General features: G+C 42.0%; 1 protein-coding gene across 3 annotated transcripts in view; it reads right to left on the bottom strand.

Moving 5' to 3' along the window:
• LOC122554545 (adhesion G-protein coupled receptor D2-like) overlaps positions 1-19233 on the bottom strand; it is a 292263-nt gene that overhangs the window by 211235 nt on the left and 61795 nt on the right. For all 3 annotated transcript variants that reach the window (XM_043699744.1, XM_043699743.1, XM_043699745.1), the window contains exons 17-20: positions 17158-17311; positions 15962-16095; positions 13664-13779; positions 13035-13155 (exon numbers count right to left, since the gene is read on the bottom strand). In XM_043699744.1, the coding sequence (XP_043555679.1) occupies positions 13035-13155; positions 13664-13779; positions 15962-16095; positions 17158-17311 (525 nt within the window). The remainder of the gene's footprint in view (positions 1-13034; positions 13156-13663; positions 13780-15961; positions 16096-17157; positions 17312-19233) is intronic.

Raw genomic sequence — 19233 nt, 5'->3', positions numbered from 1 at the left:
TAAAGTCAAAACTCTCAGGTTTTGTGATGATCAAAGCCATTTCAGCAATGCTCAAAGTAATTTAGGAAGCTTGAAGGTTAAGCATAAAATTCATCTGCACCTCATCTAAAGGCTGATTCCTACACTTTTCAATGCTCCATGCCAAACAGATTCATCATTCAGACTATTTAAGTGGAGTCAGTACAACCAATTTACAACATCCAGAAGTTTCAATACTACGGCAGTGAAATCCACTGAGATTCAAACAAACCTCAGAGAACAGATCAACTAAGATGATATTAGTTGAACCAAGGCTACTATCTGACATTCACTATTGAAATTATTGCTACTTGTGACAAAAAAAGTTTTTTAAAAAATTGCTTTCAATCTAAACAGCAATACAGTAATTTAAGATTGCTGCAGAGCTTGGTATCTCTAATTATGAGGTTAATGGAAGACTGATTTTCAAAGTTGATAAATGATGTATAATACTCCCTGAAAAAGGCAAATGCTGGGATCTATTGAAATCACAATCACAGATCATCAGTTTCTGGCATAAGCAACTCAAAAAACTTCAAATATTTTCTGCTTAACTTTGGGAATTATTAGTTCATGTAACATTTTTAGTTACTAACTCGGTATCAATTTTATATGTTGTTTGAAAGCATACAAATTCATAAACTACAGTCACCATAGACTTCCTGCAGTTCAGGGGTGAGAAACTACTTTTTATAGGACATTTGATATAATTAGCAGGTTAATTCACACCAAGTCTGGTAATTCATATAAATGATTTCCCACCCAAATTAATTTGAATTATATACAGAAACGAATGGCATTTCAAGGTAAAAGTGAATATTTCATTGCTGTTAATTTCCTTTTGAAGTGAATGACAACCAAATGATTGAATTTATATATAATTTTATATTTCACTTCAGGGCTAGTTATCTCAGTTGATTAGATGTTTACAGTATGTTTCAGAATAATAGCAACCACGCACATTTGATTCCCATTCTGATGGAGGTAAACTTGGGACCTGTCCCTGAATGTGGAACACAATTCCAGTTTTCATCAGGAATTGTTTGCAAAGAATGGTCAGGATAAAGCATCACCAATGAACCAAAGCAGAGCACAACAACATATTTTGTGTAATTTGTGGTCATTCAATAAATTCTAAAGAAGGAATGGACGAACAAGTCAGAAAGAGAAAAACCTAGTATTTTAAACTAAATATGTATTAAATGCAGATGCAAAACTGAAACTAAGGGTAAAAAAGGAACTAAGCAAAACAGATATTCTATACATAAAACCCCCAGAATATTGCATTTCAAATCATATTAGTAACCTGCAAAATATCAGCAATACTGCAATTCAGTCTTGCTAAGTTATCTAACAATACACTTTACGTAGTTCACACAGCAATACTCGGATTTAACAACAGAGAAATGAAATGCAATAACAGCAAGAAACCCATTGAGTAAATGTTAACAGATCTGTCCGAGTGAAATTAAGTTCGGTAATCCAATCTGGGTGTTCCAGAGAGCAATCATAACCTGCCCTCAACTAGATTACTGCTTTGAAGTAATTCATCTGCAGGTCTCCATTATCCCTTACAAAACATGCCCTATCCATGCGCTGCTGATAATGGGCTATTTAACAATTCAGAGGGTCACAACTGCTTACGAGAAGATCCTGCTACAGCTTGCAAATAAATTGTTTTATTGTTGAAAATCTCAATATTTTCTCCTGAACAGCTGTGGTCTGCAGTGAATTGCCAGTTATATTGCTAAGAGCCCACAGCTGATTTATACTTTGTATCACTGCACCTGAACTTTAGATTTATTTGGTTTGGCTAATCCACCTCCAAATGCAGTATCTGCTGCAGAGTAACAATTGTGACTGCAATATTATTATTCAAATGCTTAAGCACTTGTACTAACCAAATCTCTCCACAATTTTAATAGAAGCATTAGCCTATGTGCCTAAACATTGCAGACTAGAATGTAAATAGCCGGTCTTAAATATTTTGCCAATCCAGTTCTCACTTACATCACTTCTACTTTTACAAAAAAATTAAAAAGACAGAAAGGCAAGTCTATCCCAATTCAAAGCTTCAAAGTGAAACAAACTAGATCTTTTGTAGAGACACATAATCCAGAAAGTCTACAAATACACAGTGAAGCAAAGTAATAGGTCATGCCGCCATCTAATGGCTGGTAATGGAAAGTACTCAGTTTCCCAGAACCTTTATGGTTGCTGACTTGCTGTTGGAATACATACATACATACATGTCTTCATACATTAAGAGATGCAGTGATTAGAAACTGAACTTATTAATCATCCCTTGGAATCAATTACTGATTTGTTTATTACTTTTTGTAACCTTTATCGCCTTGTGATTGTGCTTATTTTGTGATCATTAATTGAAGATTTTTCAATTAAGGAAATGTTAATTTCCTCTTTTTGTTTTATGATTTATACTCTTGTATCGATTTGTCTGTAGTCCACAACATACTGGATTTTTTTTTGCTTTCTGAAACACGTGGCCCTACAGGAGACAAGGTTTGACCAGATCAGGATAGCCATTTATTGGTTAACTGCTTTTATTTTACAAGTAAGTTGTTAGTAAATTTGATCTGAAAAGTTACCACATCACAACTCATTTCTTGGAGGGAAGAACAACAATTTGATGAATAAAGCCCGCTTCAACACAGAACCCTGACGGAAAAGCTTTATTAGGAATTCTTCAGACCATACAGGCATGTGAAGAGATCTTTTTTTGTTGCACAGTACATGGTGATTTGCGTCGCACAATTACACTTTACTTGGTTCCTGGTAGGAAGGTTCACTAATGTCCTTCAGGGAAGAGAATCTACCATCTTTGCTTGGTCTGGCTTACTTGTGACTCCAGGTCCACAGCAATGTGGGTGTATCTCAATTGCCCTCTGAAATGGCCCCTCCAAACCACTCAGTTGTGCCAATCGCCATGATGTTTCAAAAAAGAAATATTTATTCATCAAATTGTTGTTCTTCCCTCCAAGAAATGAGTTGTGATGTGGTAACTTTTCAGATCAAATTTACTAACAACTTACTTGTAAAATAAAAGCAGTTAACCAATAAATGGCTATCCTGATCTGGTCAAACCTTGTCTCCTGTAGGGATGGACCACCTGGCATCGATGTAGACACTGGACAGACCAAGGCAGAAACAGCCCTGTGGATCTTGAAAAGTCCTCCTAACTAACACCTGGATGCCAGTGCCAAAATTGGGAGATCTGTCTGACAGATAGTCAAGCAATAGCCTGACATAGTCATACTGATGGAATTGTACCTGATAGGCAATGTCCCAGTCTCTACCATCACCATCCCCGGGTATGTCCTGTCTCACTGGCAGGCCAGACCCAGCAGAGGTGCGGCACAGTGGTATACAGTCAACAAGGAGTTACCCTGGGAGCTCTCAGCATTGACTCTGGATCCCATGAAGTCTCATGTCTTCAGCTTAAACACAGGCAAAGAAACCTCCTGCTGATTACCATGTACCGTCCTCAGGAGTGTGATGCAATACTCCCCAGTTGCCTGGATGGGTGCACCTCCAGCAATATTCAAGAAGCTTGACACTATCCAGGACAAAGCAGCTGCTTGACTGACACCACATCCCCAAGCATTCACTCCCTCTCCCATCAATGCTCAGTAGCAGCAATGTGTACTAGCTACTGAACCTTCCCAATTTTCTAATGACCATAAAGATCCTCCTTGAAAGTGTTTTCTTTCCTTTATCAAGCTGTTGAAGGTTCATTCACTTGGCTTTAGAATAACCAAAAGGCATGCCACAGTCCTCTGACATTCAATTTGACATTTCCTCAATTTCCAGCCATTTTGTAGGGATTCCACTATTAGCTTTTTAAGAAGGGATCCTCTAATTTATCTTCCAAATCACATAACTGTGGATTCCAAGGTTCAAATGTGGGCTTTATTGATGAGTCAACCCTTTCGTTTCTGACCTAGAGTTGCAATTCAGTCTGCTGAAATTAGGCTTACATCCACAACTTTTAGTTCCAACCCAAATCTCTTCTGAAATTCAACAGGCAGCTTCCCAGAAATCTGATCAAGACTCCACCTTAATTACTCATCTGGCAATAGAATTTCAGTGTGGTGTTTGGTAGAGTTTTAGATTCATTGAACTTTTAGCTTCAAAATCAAAGCTTTTGATTGTAGCATCCACCTGAATAATATAAATCTGTGACAATACTATGGCTTTAAGAGATTATTTTGTCCTTTTTTAAAAAAAATAGAGGTTTTCAAACAGAGGTGAAAAGCTGTCTATTTGGAAATCCAGTAAAGTACACAATTTGTGAGGCCTGCATTTTTTTTAAAATTGGAACAATAGAAGCAGCCTGAATGGGTGTGGTCAAGTTCCCACACAAACAGGATTTTTAGTTTCTTAGTTGTTCAGTAGTAATTGCTGCTGAGGTCTAGAAGTAGTGGATGTTATTTTGTACCTCTCTCGGTTACAGCTAAAAGCTGGGAGTTCTCTTCCTGCCACTGGAGTGAGACCATCTGTTTTAGTAATTTGTCTTTCGCCAAGGATGTGTTTATGGGATGTTGTGATATTGGAATAGTTACTGTTTAGTAGCTAATAATCTATTATTCTGTTAAGTTTTCCAATACAGTTACCGATAAGCCAATTACTTTCTTTTATTTTTCTCTTTGGCTGTATTTTAACTAGACAGAGTATGAGTAAATTGTGTTTTGCTTAATATTGAGTTGTTTGACCAATCAAATGGCATCTGGAATGCAACACTTTACACTTACCTTTAAAATAAGAAAAAGTGAGCTCTAGGCAACCTTCCTAATATATTTTGAGGGGTTTAGTCTGGTCTGTAACAAATTCTTAATGAAATCTGTGCTATTTATTTTCTGCAGTTGCCATGCTCAATGAAGGCCACTGCCACACTTATAGCTTTCTCTCTCATAGCTCTGACCTCATAAGTGCATGTGAAACCCATTGAAGTGTCTCCATTTGAGGTGTGCTGGCAATTTCTGAAGTCCAGTCTTTTAATGACCTTATCTTTACACATTTAAGCTTCCCAAACTTAAATATTACCTGCTCCACCATTCAATGAGATCTGATTGCCACATTCCCACTACCCAGATCCCTGTGCATCCCAGAGCTCTCCTATATTTCACTATATAGATAATAGGCTCCATTTTTTTATCTTTCCTTCCAAAAATATTTTCACACATTGTACTCCCATTTGCTTTATCTTTGTCTATTCAATGAACCTACTTACACCCATTTGTGGTCTCCTTAACTTACAACTTACTTTCCTGCCTAACTTTGTGTCATCAGAAAATTTACTAATTACATCTTCAGTCCCTTCATCCAAATCATCCAAATAAATTGTAAAAATTGATGCCTGGCACTAATCCTTGTGACACACCACTTTCAATAACAACGTGTTTTATTTAAAAGTTACTCAGCCAACAATAAATGACGAAGAGTGTAACTCTGATCAATGGTATGACTGTCTGGAAGGCTTGTCTAGATTATGGTCGGCCTCAAGGGAGACAACGGAATGTCACACCTATTGGGCAACAAGGAAGCTTCAAAGAGACAGCCTTCAAATGGGGTTACGCAATGCAAACTGAGCTGTAGCTTCCTGTGAGTTATTTCAGACTGTGAACATGATGGCAGTCGAGAGACATGTTTGTGTTTTCTTTATGCAAGAACAAACGTGTTAAAAGTCAGTTTCACCTCTGGACTGCACATGCTGAAGGATGAAAGTCTGTACTGTGAAAGTCACAGATAAGAAAAACTCTGGTCGTCCCTGCACTGCAGATAAAAAAGAAGTATCTCTCTCTCTCTCTCTCTCTCTTTGCTGGAAACCATAAAGCAATTGAAAGCACAGTCAGGACAAAGGCCTTCCTGCTAACTTGTAAAACCAGCTGCTCACATGTCAACATCAATGCTAGTGATTACCACCCAACGTAACAATGCCCCATTGCCTGATCTTCAAAGACCTGAGACACTGATCGATATTTCTTTTCTTTATATTTTTATTTGCTTTGGACTTTCCTTCCTAATTGGTGTTTGTGTTGTGTTATTATTTCATCTTGTGCTTAGTAAATCAATAAAGTCACTCTTCTGTTACCTCAAGAAAGCCTGGTTAAAATGGCTCCTTTAAAACATAAACTCATTTGGTCCAGGAGAAATGTCACCACAAAGGCAGGGATCTTTCCCTAATTAACCTTGCTGCAACCAAACAAGGGGCAGATGAAAGCAGAAGAGATGCAGTTATCCTTTCTCACCCAGCAGCTTGGCATGTTGGGGGTATCCTGTCTGAAACCACCATAAATTGAGGAATCCTATGCAGGGACTGACCTTTCAAAATGTCACGTACGAGTCAATATTGAGGTCCCAAACCAAGTCATCCTGCAGTCACATCTCTGCAATGGCTATCTAACCCACATATTCATTTCTATTTGTACCATCCGTTTTGGTTTGAATGCCATGTGCATTCAGAGCAGAGTCATTAGTTTGTCCTCTAATTCATTTTGTAACCTCAAACCTTCATCTGTTAATTTACCTTATATGTGTGCTCTATCCTATCGTGTTTGTTTTATCATTTCCCACATTATTCTCTTGCCTTGTCCCTACAGTTTGATTTCCCTCACCTTCCCAAATTTGATGAACTGACCCCATGACTGAGGTTAAAACCCTTTCCAATTTTTAGATTACTTTTACAGTGTGGAAACAGACCCTTCGGCCCAACAAGTCCACACCGACCTGCTGAAGCCCAACCCACCCATACCCCTACATTTACCCCTTACCTAACACAATGGACAATTTAGTATGGCCAATTCACCTGACCTGCACATCTTTGGACTGTGGGAGGAAACCGGAGCACCCGAAGGAAACCCACGCAGACACGGGGAGAATGTGCAAACTCCACACAGTCAGTCGCCTGAGGCGGGAATTGAACCCAGGGTCGCTGGCGCTGTGAGGCAGCAGTGCTAACCACTGTGCCACCATGTCGCACCGTGGTTTTGCAACTCACTAGCACACTGGTCCCAACTCAGAACTGGCAGAGACCATCCCACTGATACATCTCCTCAATTTCTATTAGAACTATTGCCAGTGCTCCACAAACCAGAACCCACTTCTAATACAACATCAAACTCTATGTCATGCATTCATTTCTGTTATTTTAATTGCACTTGGCTAATTTGCACATAGCTCATTAATAATCCTTTAAGGTTCTGCTTATTACCTTGGTGCGCTTAACTCCTGAGACTGACTATACAGGAGTTCCTTTGTTGTCCTGCCCATATTGTTCATAAACATACAAACCATGGTTACCGGATCCTCCCACTCCTGCAGGAATTCCTTCTCAAGCTCCGAGCAGATGTCCTGAACTTGGGCACTGGGCAGGAAACCCAAGTTTCTGGACACTAGTCCTTTGCTGCAGAGAATAGTATCAGTCCCCCTCACTACAGTGGCCCAACAGGTCCACACCAAGAGTAACTCACCAAGACCCATTCCCCTACATTTACCCCTGACTAATGCACCTAACCTATAGATCTCTGAACACTGTGGGCAATTTCCCACGGCCAAATCGCCTAACCTGCACACCTTCGGATTGTGGGAGGAAACCGGAGCACCCGGAGGAAACCCATGCAGACACGGGAGAATGTGCAAACTCCACACAGACAGTTGCCTGAGGTGGGAATTGAACCCAGGTCTCTGGTGCTGTGCGGCAGCAGCGCTAACCACTGAGCCACTGTGCCACCCTAAGACGGCAGGACACTCATCAGCCAAAGGAAGAAGCTTGTCCAAGCAAGTGGGCGGCACGGTGGCACAGTGGTTAGCACTGCTGCCTCACAGCGCCAGAGACCCGGGTTCAGTTCCCGCCTCAGGCGACTGACTGTGTGGAGTTTGCACATTCTCCCCGTGTCTGCGTGGGTTTCCTCCGGGTGCTCCGGTTTCCTCCCACAGTCCAAAGATGTGCAGGTCAGGTGAATTGGCCATGCTAAATTGTCCATAATGTTAGGTAAGGGGTAAATGTAGGGGTATGGGTGGGTTGCGCTTCGGCGGGGCGGTGTGGACTTGTTGGGCCGAAGGGCCTGTTTCCACACTGTAAGTAATCTAATCTAAGGCCCAGACCACCTAACGGTGGTGAGGCTCCGCACAGGCCTTTGCCTGGAATTCCAATCCCCGAGCCAGCAAGAGCTGTTAGCCAATCAGAAGCCAGCAGCTCTCGCCCTCAGGAGGGCGCCACTAAAGATGGCCGAGGCTCCTGCATGAACAGGGCCCAGGATCAGAGAGGACCCAGAGGTAAACCAAGGGACTTCTAGGGTTTAAGGTCATAGCAGTTCAGAAGGAAGAGCGGGGAGTCACTCACAGTAGACATTTCCCCCGCTGTCATCCAGTCCCCTGATCAGGCAGGAAGATGTCTTTGATCAAAGGACCTTCACTGCTCAGATCACTGTCAAGCTACCCATGTCAGGCATGCCACATGACAAGTTGCATTTGGGGTTAATCATAAGAGCAACAGGCTGAAGCCTTTCACTGATCTTTCACTGGCAGCGGGGCTGAACAATTAACCAGGGGCCTCCCTCTCCTGAACCTAATTTCAGTGACGACAAGGAGACAGAGGGATTTGGGTACACAGAGCAGCACAGTGGCTCAGTGGTTAACACTGCTGCCTCACAGCACCAGGCACCCAGGTTCAATTCCACCCTCGGGTGACTGTCTGTCTAGAGTTTGCATGTTCTCCCAGTGTCTGCCTGGGTTTCTGCCAGGTGCTGTGGTTTCCTTCCACAGTCCAAAGATGTGCAAGTTAGGTGGATTGGCTATGCTACATTGCCCATAGTGTTCAGGAATGTGTTGGTTAGGTATATTAGCCATAGGATATACAGGCTTACAAGGATAAGAGTAGGGGAATGGGTCTGGCTGGGATGCTCTTTGGAAGGTCGTTGTTGGGCCGAATGGCCAGTTTCCGCATTGTGGAGATTCGATGATACACCACCTCTCTGCCTAGTTCAACGCATTCCCCACCAGCAACAGCAGAAGATCGCACCCTACGCTTTGATTTTCCCCTGAACTCTGGTTCCTGTCTCAGCTCCTTCAATGCGAGGAGACACCAAGGAGAAGCCATGGTGTTGAGGACTCAACAGATAAACCAACCGCTGCTGGGACTTGCTAACTGCCCCCCAGCCCACATGAAGAACTAGACATGGATAGTATGGCTGCTATCCCTCTGAGCTCTGAGCAAGCTAACTATACACTGAAGCAGAAAGACAAGGATTTCACACATCTGTCAGAGAATTGAACTGCAGCGAGTACGCCATCACGTGCCGTATAAATTGTATTTCAACAGCCGTCCTGCGTGGCCTCTGAGATGGGATACTGCTGACTCAGCCAGGACATTTTCAATCACAGTAAGTTAGCCACTAAAGCATTTTTGCATTTTTTCAAAAGTGTAAGTTGAGTGCAGCCGCATGTGGAAGAGTGAAGAACCGTTGGTGCCCAATAACACGCCAATGTACAGTTGTGCTGATTCTCTCCTGGCCAGTGGCAATTTAAATATTAATAAACCTCATTTGATTGCAATATTGATCCTCAGTGTAAAAAAATCTCCTGAAAGAAGTTTGATACCTTTTCAATTATTGCAATATCATAACATTAAGTGAAAACTGATTCAGCAACAAGAATACATAAAAATTTATTGCCTGTAAATTTGTTTTGCTTCCATTATCTGTTTACAGGAGCTTGGATATAATGTATTACACGCATGAACATCTAGTACAACGAACACCAGACATAAATTCAAATACCAGTTGAATTTGACTTAATTACCCCGTAGGAAGTTTATTTGTATTCTCTGGGCAGGCCTGCTGCACTGTTAACCAAATCTTCCTGCAGAAAGTTACTTTGAGAGCCAAATGCGACAGAAAAGCAGAAACCGTACAATGTACATAAGCTAACAGGTGCTTCAGGGCCACTTTTAGTCAGCATTGTTGTTTCAAGAAAGCACCACAGCTGACAAGGAAGGCCACCCATATCCTAATTCTATGAAGAACTGTAACGTAGAACTTATAGTTACTTTCTTTATTTCTCTATTTTTGTACTGAAGCTATTTTGTACCTCAGATGACACCATGTGTGGCGACAATGTGCACTTTTCACTCCTGTGCTTGAGCACACGTGCCAATAAAACTGAATTCTAAAAGTAAAGTATGGCACGTGATTTCTGAAAAATGTGTTGCTGGAAAAGCGCAGCAGATCAGGCAGCATCCAAGAAGAAGGAGAATCGACGTTTCAGGAATGTTTCTGAAGAAGGGCTTATGCCCGAAACGTCGATTCTCCTGCTCCTCGGATGTTGCCTGACCTGCTGCCCTTTTCCAGCAACACATTTTTCAGCTCTGATCTCCAGCATCTACAGTCCTCACTTTTTCCCAAGTGATTTTCCGGGCATTCCGCCCTCTGAGAAATTCTGCTTGTCCCACTAGGTAAAGAGTGACATATCTAACCCATCCTAGCCAGGTTTATATGGGACAATTTAACCTCACTCAGCTCCCTTGAATGAATCACTATGTTCCAGCTCCTTGTTACTGCAACTGGCACTTCAAATTTCCTGTTTGTTTTTCTCAATACAGTCCACCTTGTGCTGCCCCACTGCCTGCCTAATGACAAATCCCCTCAATGCTACTGTGAACTCTCAGCAAAAAACATAAATCACAAGTACAACACCAACTAAAATCCACCTTCGGTTATCTTTGACCCTTCCTGCTCAGGGAAGACATTCCCCACTGCTCTGTGCACTGTCTTCTTTTGATTCGGGGAGCAGGAGAGAAGGAAGACAGAAAGCGACATGGTCTTCTTTGTAGGTATTTGCTCCACAGAGTGAGTGGGCACTCATAACAGGAATCCCAAACCCGGGCATTCCAGTCATAATCTCAGACTTTGCCAAAGCAATGTAATCAGTCCCTGACTTCTTAGGCAGTCCCGCAAGATGGGGGATGACTTCCTGCCACTCCTAAGTAGTGGGTCCTGGGGGTGAATAAATAGCCCAATGCTGGATCCACACACACCGTGTTGTAGATGAGGCAGGTATTGTTTCAAGACTTGGGGACACAAGATGCTCGGATTTTTGTACACTTTCCCTGTTTGTGCTTGGCCTCCATCTGGGCTGGTTGGGGATGTCAAGGAGGACTGCTTCCTGTCACAGATGCTTTTTCTTTCTCAACTTTGGGTGGTCTTGGGCAAGAGATTCTCACACATTGGTGGGGATAATCCTGTTTCGTTCAGGGAACATTTGGAGGACACCCTTGAGGATTTTCTCCATCTTCCCAGCAACTGCCTGCCATGGAGCAGCTTGGAGGAGACAGCTTGTTTTGCAAACTTTGTAACAGACTGCAGACAATGTGGCCTGTGCAGTGCAGCTGAATGACTGTAGCCAGTTCCCTTTTGCTGGACGGAACACTGTGAGTGAGTGCTGATGTTGGAGCACCTATTCTGCTTGTAGGTTTGCAGCATGTTGTAAAGGCTTCACAGGCTTAAAAATAGGCTAAAAGACTGCCTTTTCCACTCCTATTTGTACCAGACATTCTCTCTTTTTAATTTTGTACATTTGAACAGGTCATTGAGTCATCGAGAGACACAGCATGGAAACAGACCCTTCGGTCCAACTCGTCCATGCTGACCAGATATCCTAACCTAATCTAGTCCCATTTGCCAGCACTTTGCCCATATCCCTCCAAACCCTTCCTATTCATATACTTACCTAGATGCCTTTTAAATGCTGTAATTGTACCAGCCTCCACCACTTCCTCTGGCAGGCTCATTCAAGACACGCTCCACTATCTGTGTGAAAAAGTTGCCCCTTAGGTCTTTTTTATATCTTTCCCCTCTCACCCTAAACCTATGCCCTCTAGTTCCAGACTGTCCCACCCCTTGTCTATTTACCCTATCCATGCCCCTCATGATTTTATAAATCTCTATAAAGTCACCTTTCAGCCTCCAACGCTTCAGGGAAAACAGTCCCAGCCTATTGAGCCTCTCCCTATAGCTCAAATCCTCCAACCCTGGCAACATCCTTGTAAATCTTTTCTGAATCCTTTCCAGTTTCACAACATCCTTCCAAGTGTTTGACATCACCTCATTATTATTTTCCCTGAGGTTAGCTTAATAAAACTGCTCTTTCTTTCACTCAAAAAAAAATTTGTAAATAGCTCTTTACTGATATAGATATTAGCTAGCTATCTTTTCATTAGAAGAAGTTGTAGCCTTGTGCTGAAATGAATTGTAAACATAAAAGATTTGTTGCAGGGAAGAGAAAGAGGGACCCTATTCCCCTTTTCCTCATCTGCTCTTAACACGTATTAAATACTGGATTTTGAAGTAGGCAGGTCAAGATAGTTTCAGGGAAAATAAGGGATATAAATAGAATAAGAATATCGTAGATAAACACAAAGCTGTAGATAGAATGCCTACTGATCTATGTCAAGCATACAGTGTTTTAAATAGACAATTACTTGTGCTTGTGCTAAAACAAATGTAAACTACTACTGTGTATGTCTTGGAGTATGAGTCATCTCCTAAACACTTGTCAACAAAAGATCAACACAACTGCATATAATTTAAATGTATGTTTTCTGCCAAGTTACCAGAAAAAAAAACTGCTGCATGAGATAAATCAAAAGTTTCACCCTGAAACGCAAATACTTCAGATCATGAGATTCGCTTCCCAATTAACTGAAAAACAGGTGTCAAAATATTCCACATTTTACTGTACAGAATTAATTTGCCGTAAAAAATGACAATTTAATCTTTGTCGGTCGTGGAATGCTATGGACAATGCAATATCCTGCCTTGGAATATGAAAAGTTTCAGAGCAATCGATTGCAGATCTGACAGGGGTCAACTACATGGGCAGAGATTCAGCTGGGATTCCAGACGTTTAGAAAAGGAACCCAGTTGGAATAGGATCTAAGCATTTGTTTACAAGAGCTGCTCATATTGAAAACCTGGATCAAAAAAGAGATTGCTCCTTACCTGCAGGGAATTGAGTATCACAAAGATATACGCCATGACAACAGAGAGTGGAACCAGGACACCAGAGAGCCATGTGAGGCCGAGAATGGGCAAAAGCACCAGCACAGCTTTCACAGCAGTCCTGCAACACAACACTGGCATCAGTATTATGCAGAGAATGCACAGCATGGTCTTATTATCACAAGGCAAACCACAACCTTCACTCCTCACAGACAACCCAATTACCACTGCAACGGAACATTCAAAGTAATTATAGTCATTTTAGAAACAACATTGCTCCCAGGGATGTATCGACTGTACTTAAGTTGACCATATGAACAGCAAAACAGAAAAGTGGGAAATGGGTGCATAATTTGCACAATTCCTTTTTGAAAAGATAAATATTGAAAAGAAGGCTCTGAAAAAGGATGCAAGGCCAAAATGTTAGCTATGAGTTGGTTCCATGGAAAATGACTCACTACTTCATGTATCCAATTTTTTCTTTGTTACAAACTTCCAGCATTGGCAGCAATGTTTTACTTTTTATTTGACAAAAAGAGGAAATTAAGTTTTTTTCCCTCCTGAAGAGAAATGCCAAAATGATTCAATACTGCCCTCCAGAGGCTGCTTACCTGCATAACATCTCTCACCTAATCTGATCGTAGGCTTGCTCGATGGGGCTGCTGTTAACAGCAAGCATGGTGGCCCGGCGCTTGGCAGTTGACATAGTGATCAGTACAACACGTGTGAGCACAAACATGTTCACCTATGTAACAATTAAAGGAATTTGTTACAAAGTCATGGAAAGTTAACCTAAATATGGTCTTGCACGCAGCCCCTTTTTTTTTCAGTTAAGATACATGCATTGCCAATTTTTATTTTGACTTCTAGTTGAATAGCCATTTTAAAGAGTACTAGATGTCCTACCGCATTGCGTATTCCAAACATGAGCAAATGCTATATTTGTAAATTAAACCTGCAAAGACCAAAACACTAGAACACTAGAACGACAGGTGAAGAAGGAGCATTATATTAACAAAATGTGGTGCTTGAAAAAATGAGCTACTCATGGCCAATGTGAGGAGGGGTTGACACTGAGATTAAGTCAGAAAATTTGATGGTAGGTGCACCTCAATTTTCAGTCAAATATCTTTACACGCTGGCAATTCTATCTAAAATATTCTTGTCTGTCAAATACAAGAATAATGTATGATATAAATAGACATTGCCAATTCATCTATGCTCAGATGGCGTTACTCCAACCTTCAAGACAGAATGCTGTGGGCCCAGATCCCACTCCAGAACATAGGCACAGAAATTCAGTGCAGTACTGAAAGAGTGCAGCAGTGTCAGAGGTCCCGCATGTTTAATGAGATATCCTGGTGATTCAGAGGAACGTTAAAAGATTCCATGTTGCTAATCAGAAAGGGGCAGGGTGTTCTTCCCAGGTTTCAGCCAACATTCCTGTCTCATATTCCAAAGCAAATTAATTGTTTCTTTCAGCCTTGATTGGAGGCTTTGCTGTGTACAATATTGGCTGCCAACAGAGCAACAATGGCAGCATTTCAAAAGTAATTCGTGACCCTCTGAGCACCTGATAAGGTGCAATATAAATGCCAGCCCTTTCTTCTTTCTCTCTTAGGAATAACTTTTTATGTGTTCTGTGTGTGCATATTTTAATTAGCCAACAGTCAGAGAGAAAAGGTAACCTGGGCAACTAAACAGTAGTCTACCTTCACACACTGACCCGATGAGTAACTGTAACCAGTGACAGTAACAGGTGCAGTCAAAGCCAAGCACTTCATATACTTCCTTAGAAGTTAATTTAACTCAAACATTTTCCACATCCCTCAGATGCTGTGGTGTTTAACATGACGTGTCTATCAAAGGGTAGGTATGCACTGGACAGTTGTCCCCACATATCAGTGGAAAGGTTCATTAAGCCTGAATGTACAAATGTATTCTTCCTGAACGGAGCTAAATCCCTTACTAATTTTTCCTCATTCCTTTTTGAAGTGGACGAAGAGGAAAGGATTTCCAACACTATCTAGCCTTCCATATCCCAAAATTCTTCGAGAGACATTGAAATATTTTTGTGGTACAGATTACTATTGCTTTTTAAAATAGTTAGCAGCTGGTTTGCACACAGCAAGGGCCCAGAACCAACAGTGAGATAATAATCGGATAATATTTTTATTTGAGTTTACTTGAAGGATAAATGTTAGCCTGGTCACCAGGGGAATTCCTCTGATCTTCTTCGAAAAATACTTCGCAGATCTTTTACACCCAACTGAGAGGACAGACTTGTTAACTTCAATTTAATGTCCATTAGATAGACTGCAGCTGTTCAAGGCAGCAGCTCACCAGCTTCTCAAGAGTAATTAGGATAAGCAACAAATATTGGTCTTGCCTGCAATCCTCAAATCCTGTGAAAAAAATAATCAAAAGCAATCGAATTGCAGTATTATGTGTATGAGCTTTGTTAGTTCACTGTAGTTCGAGGGTGAGCCTGCCGCTATGATCCTCTGTCTCACAGCACAAAGCTAAATCTGAATGATCTCCGATAAATACATTGTGTGTGAGCATCATGTACCAGATGTAAACTAGGGAAGGTCTCAATGAAGAAAACTGGAAAAACACTGCAGCTGCCAACATCGAGTGGTTAGCATCTGGAATGCAAGGCCTGAATTTTGTGGTGGAGTCAGCTTCAACTGTGGCTTTCTAATAATCATTCTGTTTCCTTTGAAGAGAAACAAGGCTGAAAAGAAAAAGACAAGGGCTTGGGGCTGGCTGAGTTGTCCTTATACAGAGGAAGCAATGGACCGAATGGCCTCCTTCAGTGCTGCCGTTTACCGTATGATTCAATGAATTGTTACATGCACTGATTTGAGATTTTTAGCCTGAGAAGTTAGCAGATTTAAAACATTTAAGTATGACTGCATTCTTACCATAATGATGAAGATAACTGGCCCAACAAAGGCCCAAATCACTCCATTGTGAACATTCAACCAACAGTATCTGTCTGAAATGTACTTGTCATGTGCTGCTGCCAGTGTGATGGTCACTATTAGGACAGGGAGACCTAGATCAGAAAGGCAAACAATTGTTTCATAAGACCACAAGATCATAAGATGTAGGAGCAGAAGTAGGCCATTCTGCCCATCGGGTCTGCTCCACCATTTGATCATGGTTGATGTTTCTCAACCCCATTCTGCATTCTCCCATAACCCTTGATCCCCTTACCAATCTATCTCTGTCTCAAATGCACTCAATGACATAGCCTCCATCACTCTCTGTGGCAATGATTCCATAGATTAACCACCAACTGGCTGAAGAAATTCCTCATCATCTCAATCCTAAATGGACATCCCTTCGCTCAGAGGCTGTGCCCTCAAGTCCTAGTCACTGCACAGTCCTAGTCCTAGTGAAAACCTCTCCAAATCCACTCTATCCAGGTGTCTCAATATTTCTGTAAATTTCAGTCAGATTCCCCAGATTCTAAACTCCATTGAGTACAGAGCCCTCATATGACAAAGCCTTCATCCCTAGGATCTTTCTTGTAAACCTCCTCTAGACCCCTTCCGAGCATACCTTTCCTTAAATACTGGGTTCAAAACTGCTCACAATATTCTATATGCAGTCTGAGCAGAGCCTTCTCCAGCCTCAGTAGTACGTCTCTATTGTCTTCCTAACTGCCAACTGAACCTGTATGTTCTGTACACTGTACACAGTCCACAAGACATTGGCCGCCATCCTGAAAAAAGACCCGTTTATCCCCACTCTCTGCCTTCTGCCAGACAAACAAACCTCCATCCATGCCTGTACCTTGCCCCAAATACCTGGGGCTCTTACTTTAATTTGCCAGCCTCCCATGTGGCACTTTGTCATAGGCTTACTGGAAATCCAAACAGAGCATGTCCGTGGGCTCTCCTTTGTCTAACCTGCTCGTTGCCTTCTCAAAGAATCCTAACAGACTTCTCAGGCAAGGTGTCCCTTTAACGAAGCTGTGCTGAACTCAGCCCTATTTTTATGCACTCCAAATACCAAGTGAAGGCAGACTTGAACAAATAGAGACGGGAATTACAAGCTGTTTAGAAACTACAGTATCAACAGATACTGTGTGGAATCTTCGCAAAAAACTTACCCCAGCCTATTAGATAGTAATATTTCATTCTCCGTTCTTCACTTAAATTAACAGTAACCACTTTACTCCAGAGGAGCAGTCCCTCCACCATCATCCATGCAAAAGCAGCCATGAAGAACAAGTGCAGAAGGGCAGTCACAGCAGTACAGGCAGCCTGGAGATAAAAAGACGGATTAGATAAGCTGTTTCATGATGATAAAGGTGAGGTGCTGCATTTTGGAAAGGCATGTCAGGACAAGGCTTACATGCTTAACGGTAAGGTCCTAGGGAATGTTGCTGAACAAAGAGACCTTGGAGTGCAGGTCCATAGCTCCTTGAAAGTAGAGTTGCAGGTAGATAGGATAGTGAAGAAGGCTTTTGTTTTGCTTTCCTTTATTGGTCAGAGTATTGAGTATAGAAATTGGGAGGTCATGTTGCGGCTGTACAGGACTTTGGTTAGGTTATTTTTCAAATACTGTGTGCAATTCTGCTTTCCTACCATAGAAAAGATGTTGTGAAACTTGAAAGGGTTCAGCAAAGATGTACAATGTTGTTGCCAGGATTGGAGGGTTTGAGCTATAGGGAGAGGCTGAACAGGCTGGGGCTGTTTTCCCTGGAGTGTCAGAGACTGAGGATTGACCTTATCGAGGCTGATAAAATCATGAGCATGGATAGGGTAAATAGCCATGGTCTTTTCCGTAGGGTAGCAGAGTCCAAACTAGAGGACATGGGTTTGAGGTGAAAGGTGAAAGATTTATAAGAGACCGAAGGGGCAACATTTTCAAGCAGAGGATAGTGCGTGTATAGAATGAGTTGCCATAGGAAGGGGTGGAGGCTGGTACAATTATAACAGGGTGGCACGGTGGCACAATGGTTAGCACTGCTGCCTCACAGCGTCAGGGACCTGGGTTCAATTCCCACCTCAGGCAACTGTCTGTGTGAAGTTCGCCCATTCTCCCCACATTCCTCCGGGTGCTCCGGTTTCCTCCCACAGTCTAAAGATGTGCAGGTTAGGTGAATTGGCCATGCTAAATTGCCCGTTGTGTTAGGTGAAGGGGTAAATGTAGGGGAATGGGTCTGGGTGGGTTGCTCTTCGGAGGGTCGGTGTGGACTTGTTGGGCCGAAGGGCCTGTTTCCACACTGTAAGTAATCTAAAAAAAACTTAAAAGGCATCTGGATGGGTATATGAATAAGAGGGATTTAGAGGGATATGGGCCAAATGCTGAAAAATGGGACATGATTAATTTTTCATATCTGGTCAGCATGGACAAGTTGGACCAAAGGGTGTGCTTCCGCGCTGTATATCTTTATGACCCTATGACTGTAAGTGCTTATTGCCAAAAAAAATCTTTAAACCAGCTCCTCTACGACAACTTGACAGCATTATCACTCCTGCTACAACTCACTTGCTCTATCCTCCTACTTTTATAATCACTCATGCGTGGCAACAGAAACAATTCGGACGTTACTACCAATTTATTAAATATCTTACTTGCTCCATAAATCTATCAGCAGGACCTCACCCCTTTTTCTACTTTTGTCATTAGTACTGATATGGGCCCCTCCATGCTATTCATCCTTTCTACTCTGCTTTCCTTGATACTGAGAGCAGAGGAATGGTATTACTAGGCTGGAATCATGCCTTCAAGTTGCAGAAATCTGGGTGCTGAATACCGCATCACAATTGATTTCTTTATCTTCCTGATCTTGCACCTCCTTAGAACATAGAACATAGAACAATACAGCACAGAACAGGCCCTTCGGCCCATGATGTTGTGCCGAACATTTGTCCTAGCTTAAGCACCCATCCATGTACCTATCCAATTGCCACTTAAAGTTTGCCAATGATTCTGACTCTGCCACTCCCACAGGCAGCGCATTCCATGCCCATACCACTCTCTGGCTAAAGAACCTATCCCTGACATCTCCCCTATACCTTCCACCCTTCACCTTAAATTTATGTCCCCTTGTAACACTCTGTTGTACCCGGGGAAAAAGTTTCTGATTGTCTACTCTATCTATTCCCCTGATCATCTTATACACCTCTATCAAGTCACCCCTCATCCTTCTCCATTCCAATGAGAAAAGGCCTAGCAC

Source organism: Chiloscyllium plagiosum, chromosome 11, assembly GCF_004010195.1.
Source record: "Chiloscyllium plagiosum isolate BGI_BamShark_2017 chromosome 11, ASM401019v2, whole genome shotgun sequence".
NCBI lineage: Eukaryota > Metazoa > Chordata > Chondrichthyes > Orectolobiformes > Hemiscylliidae > Chiloscyllium > Chiloscyllium plagiosum.
The sequence above is the reverse complement of the archived record's forward strand: the minus strand, read 5'-3'. Positions and strand labels throughout refer to the sequence as shown.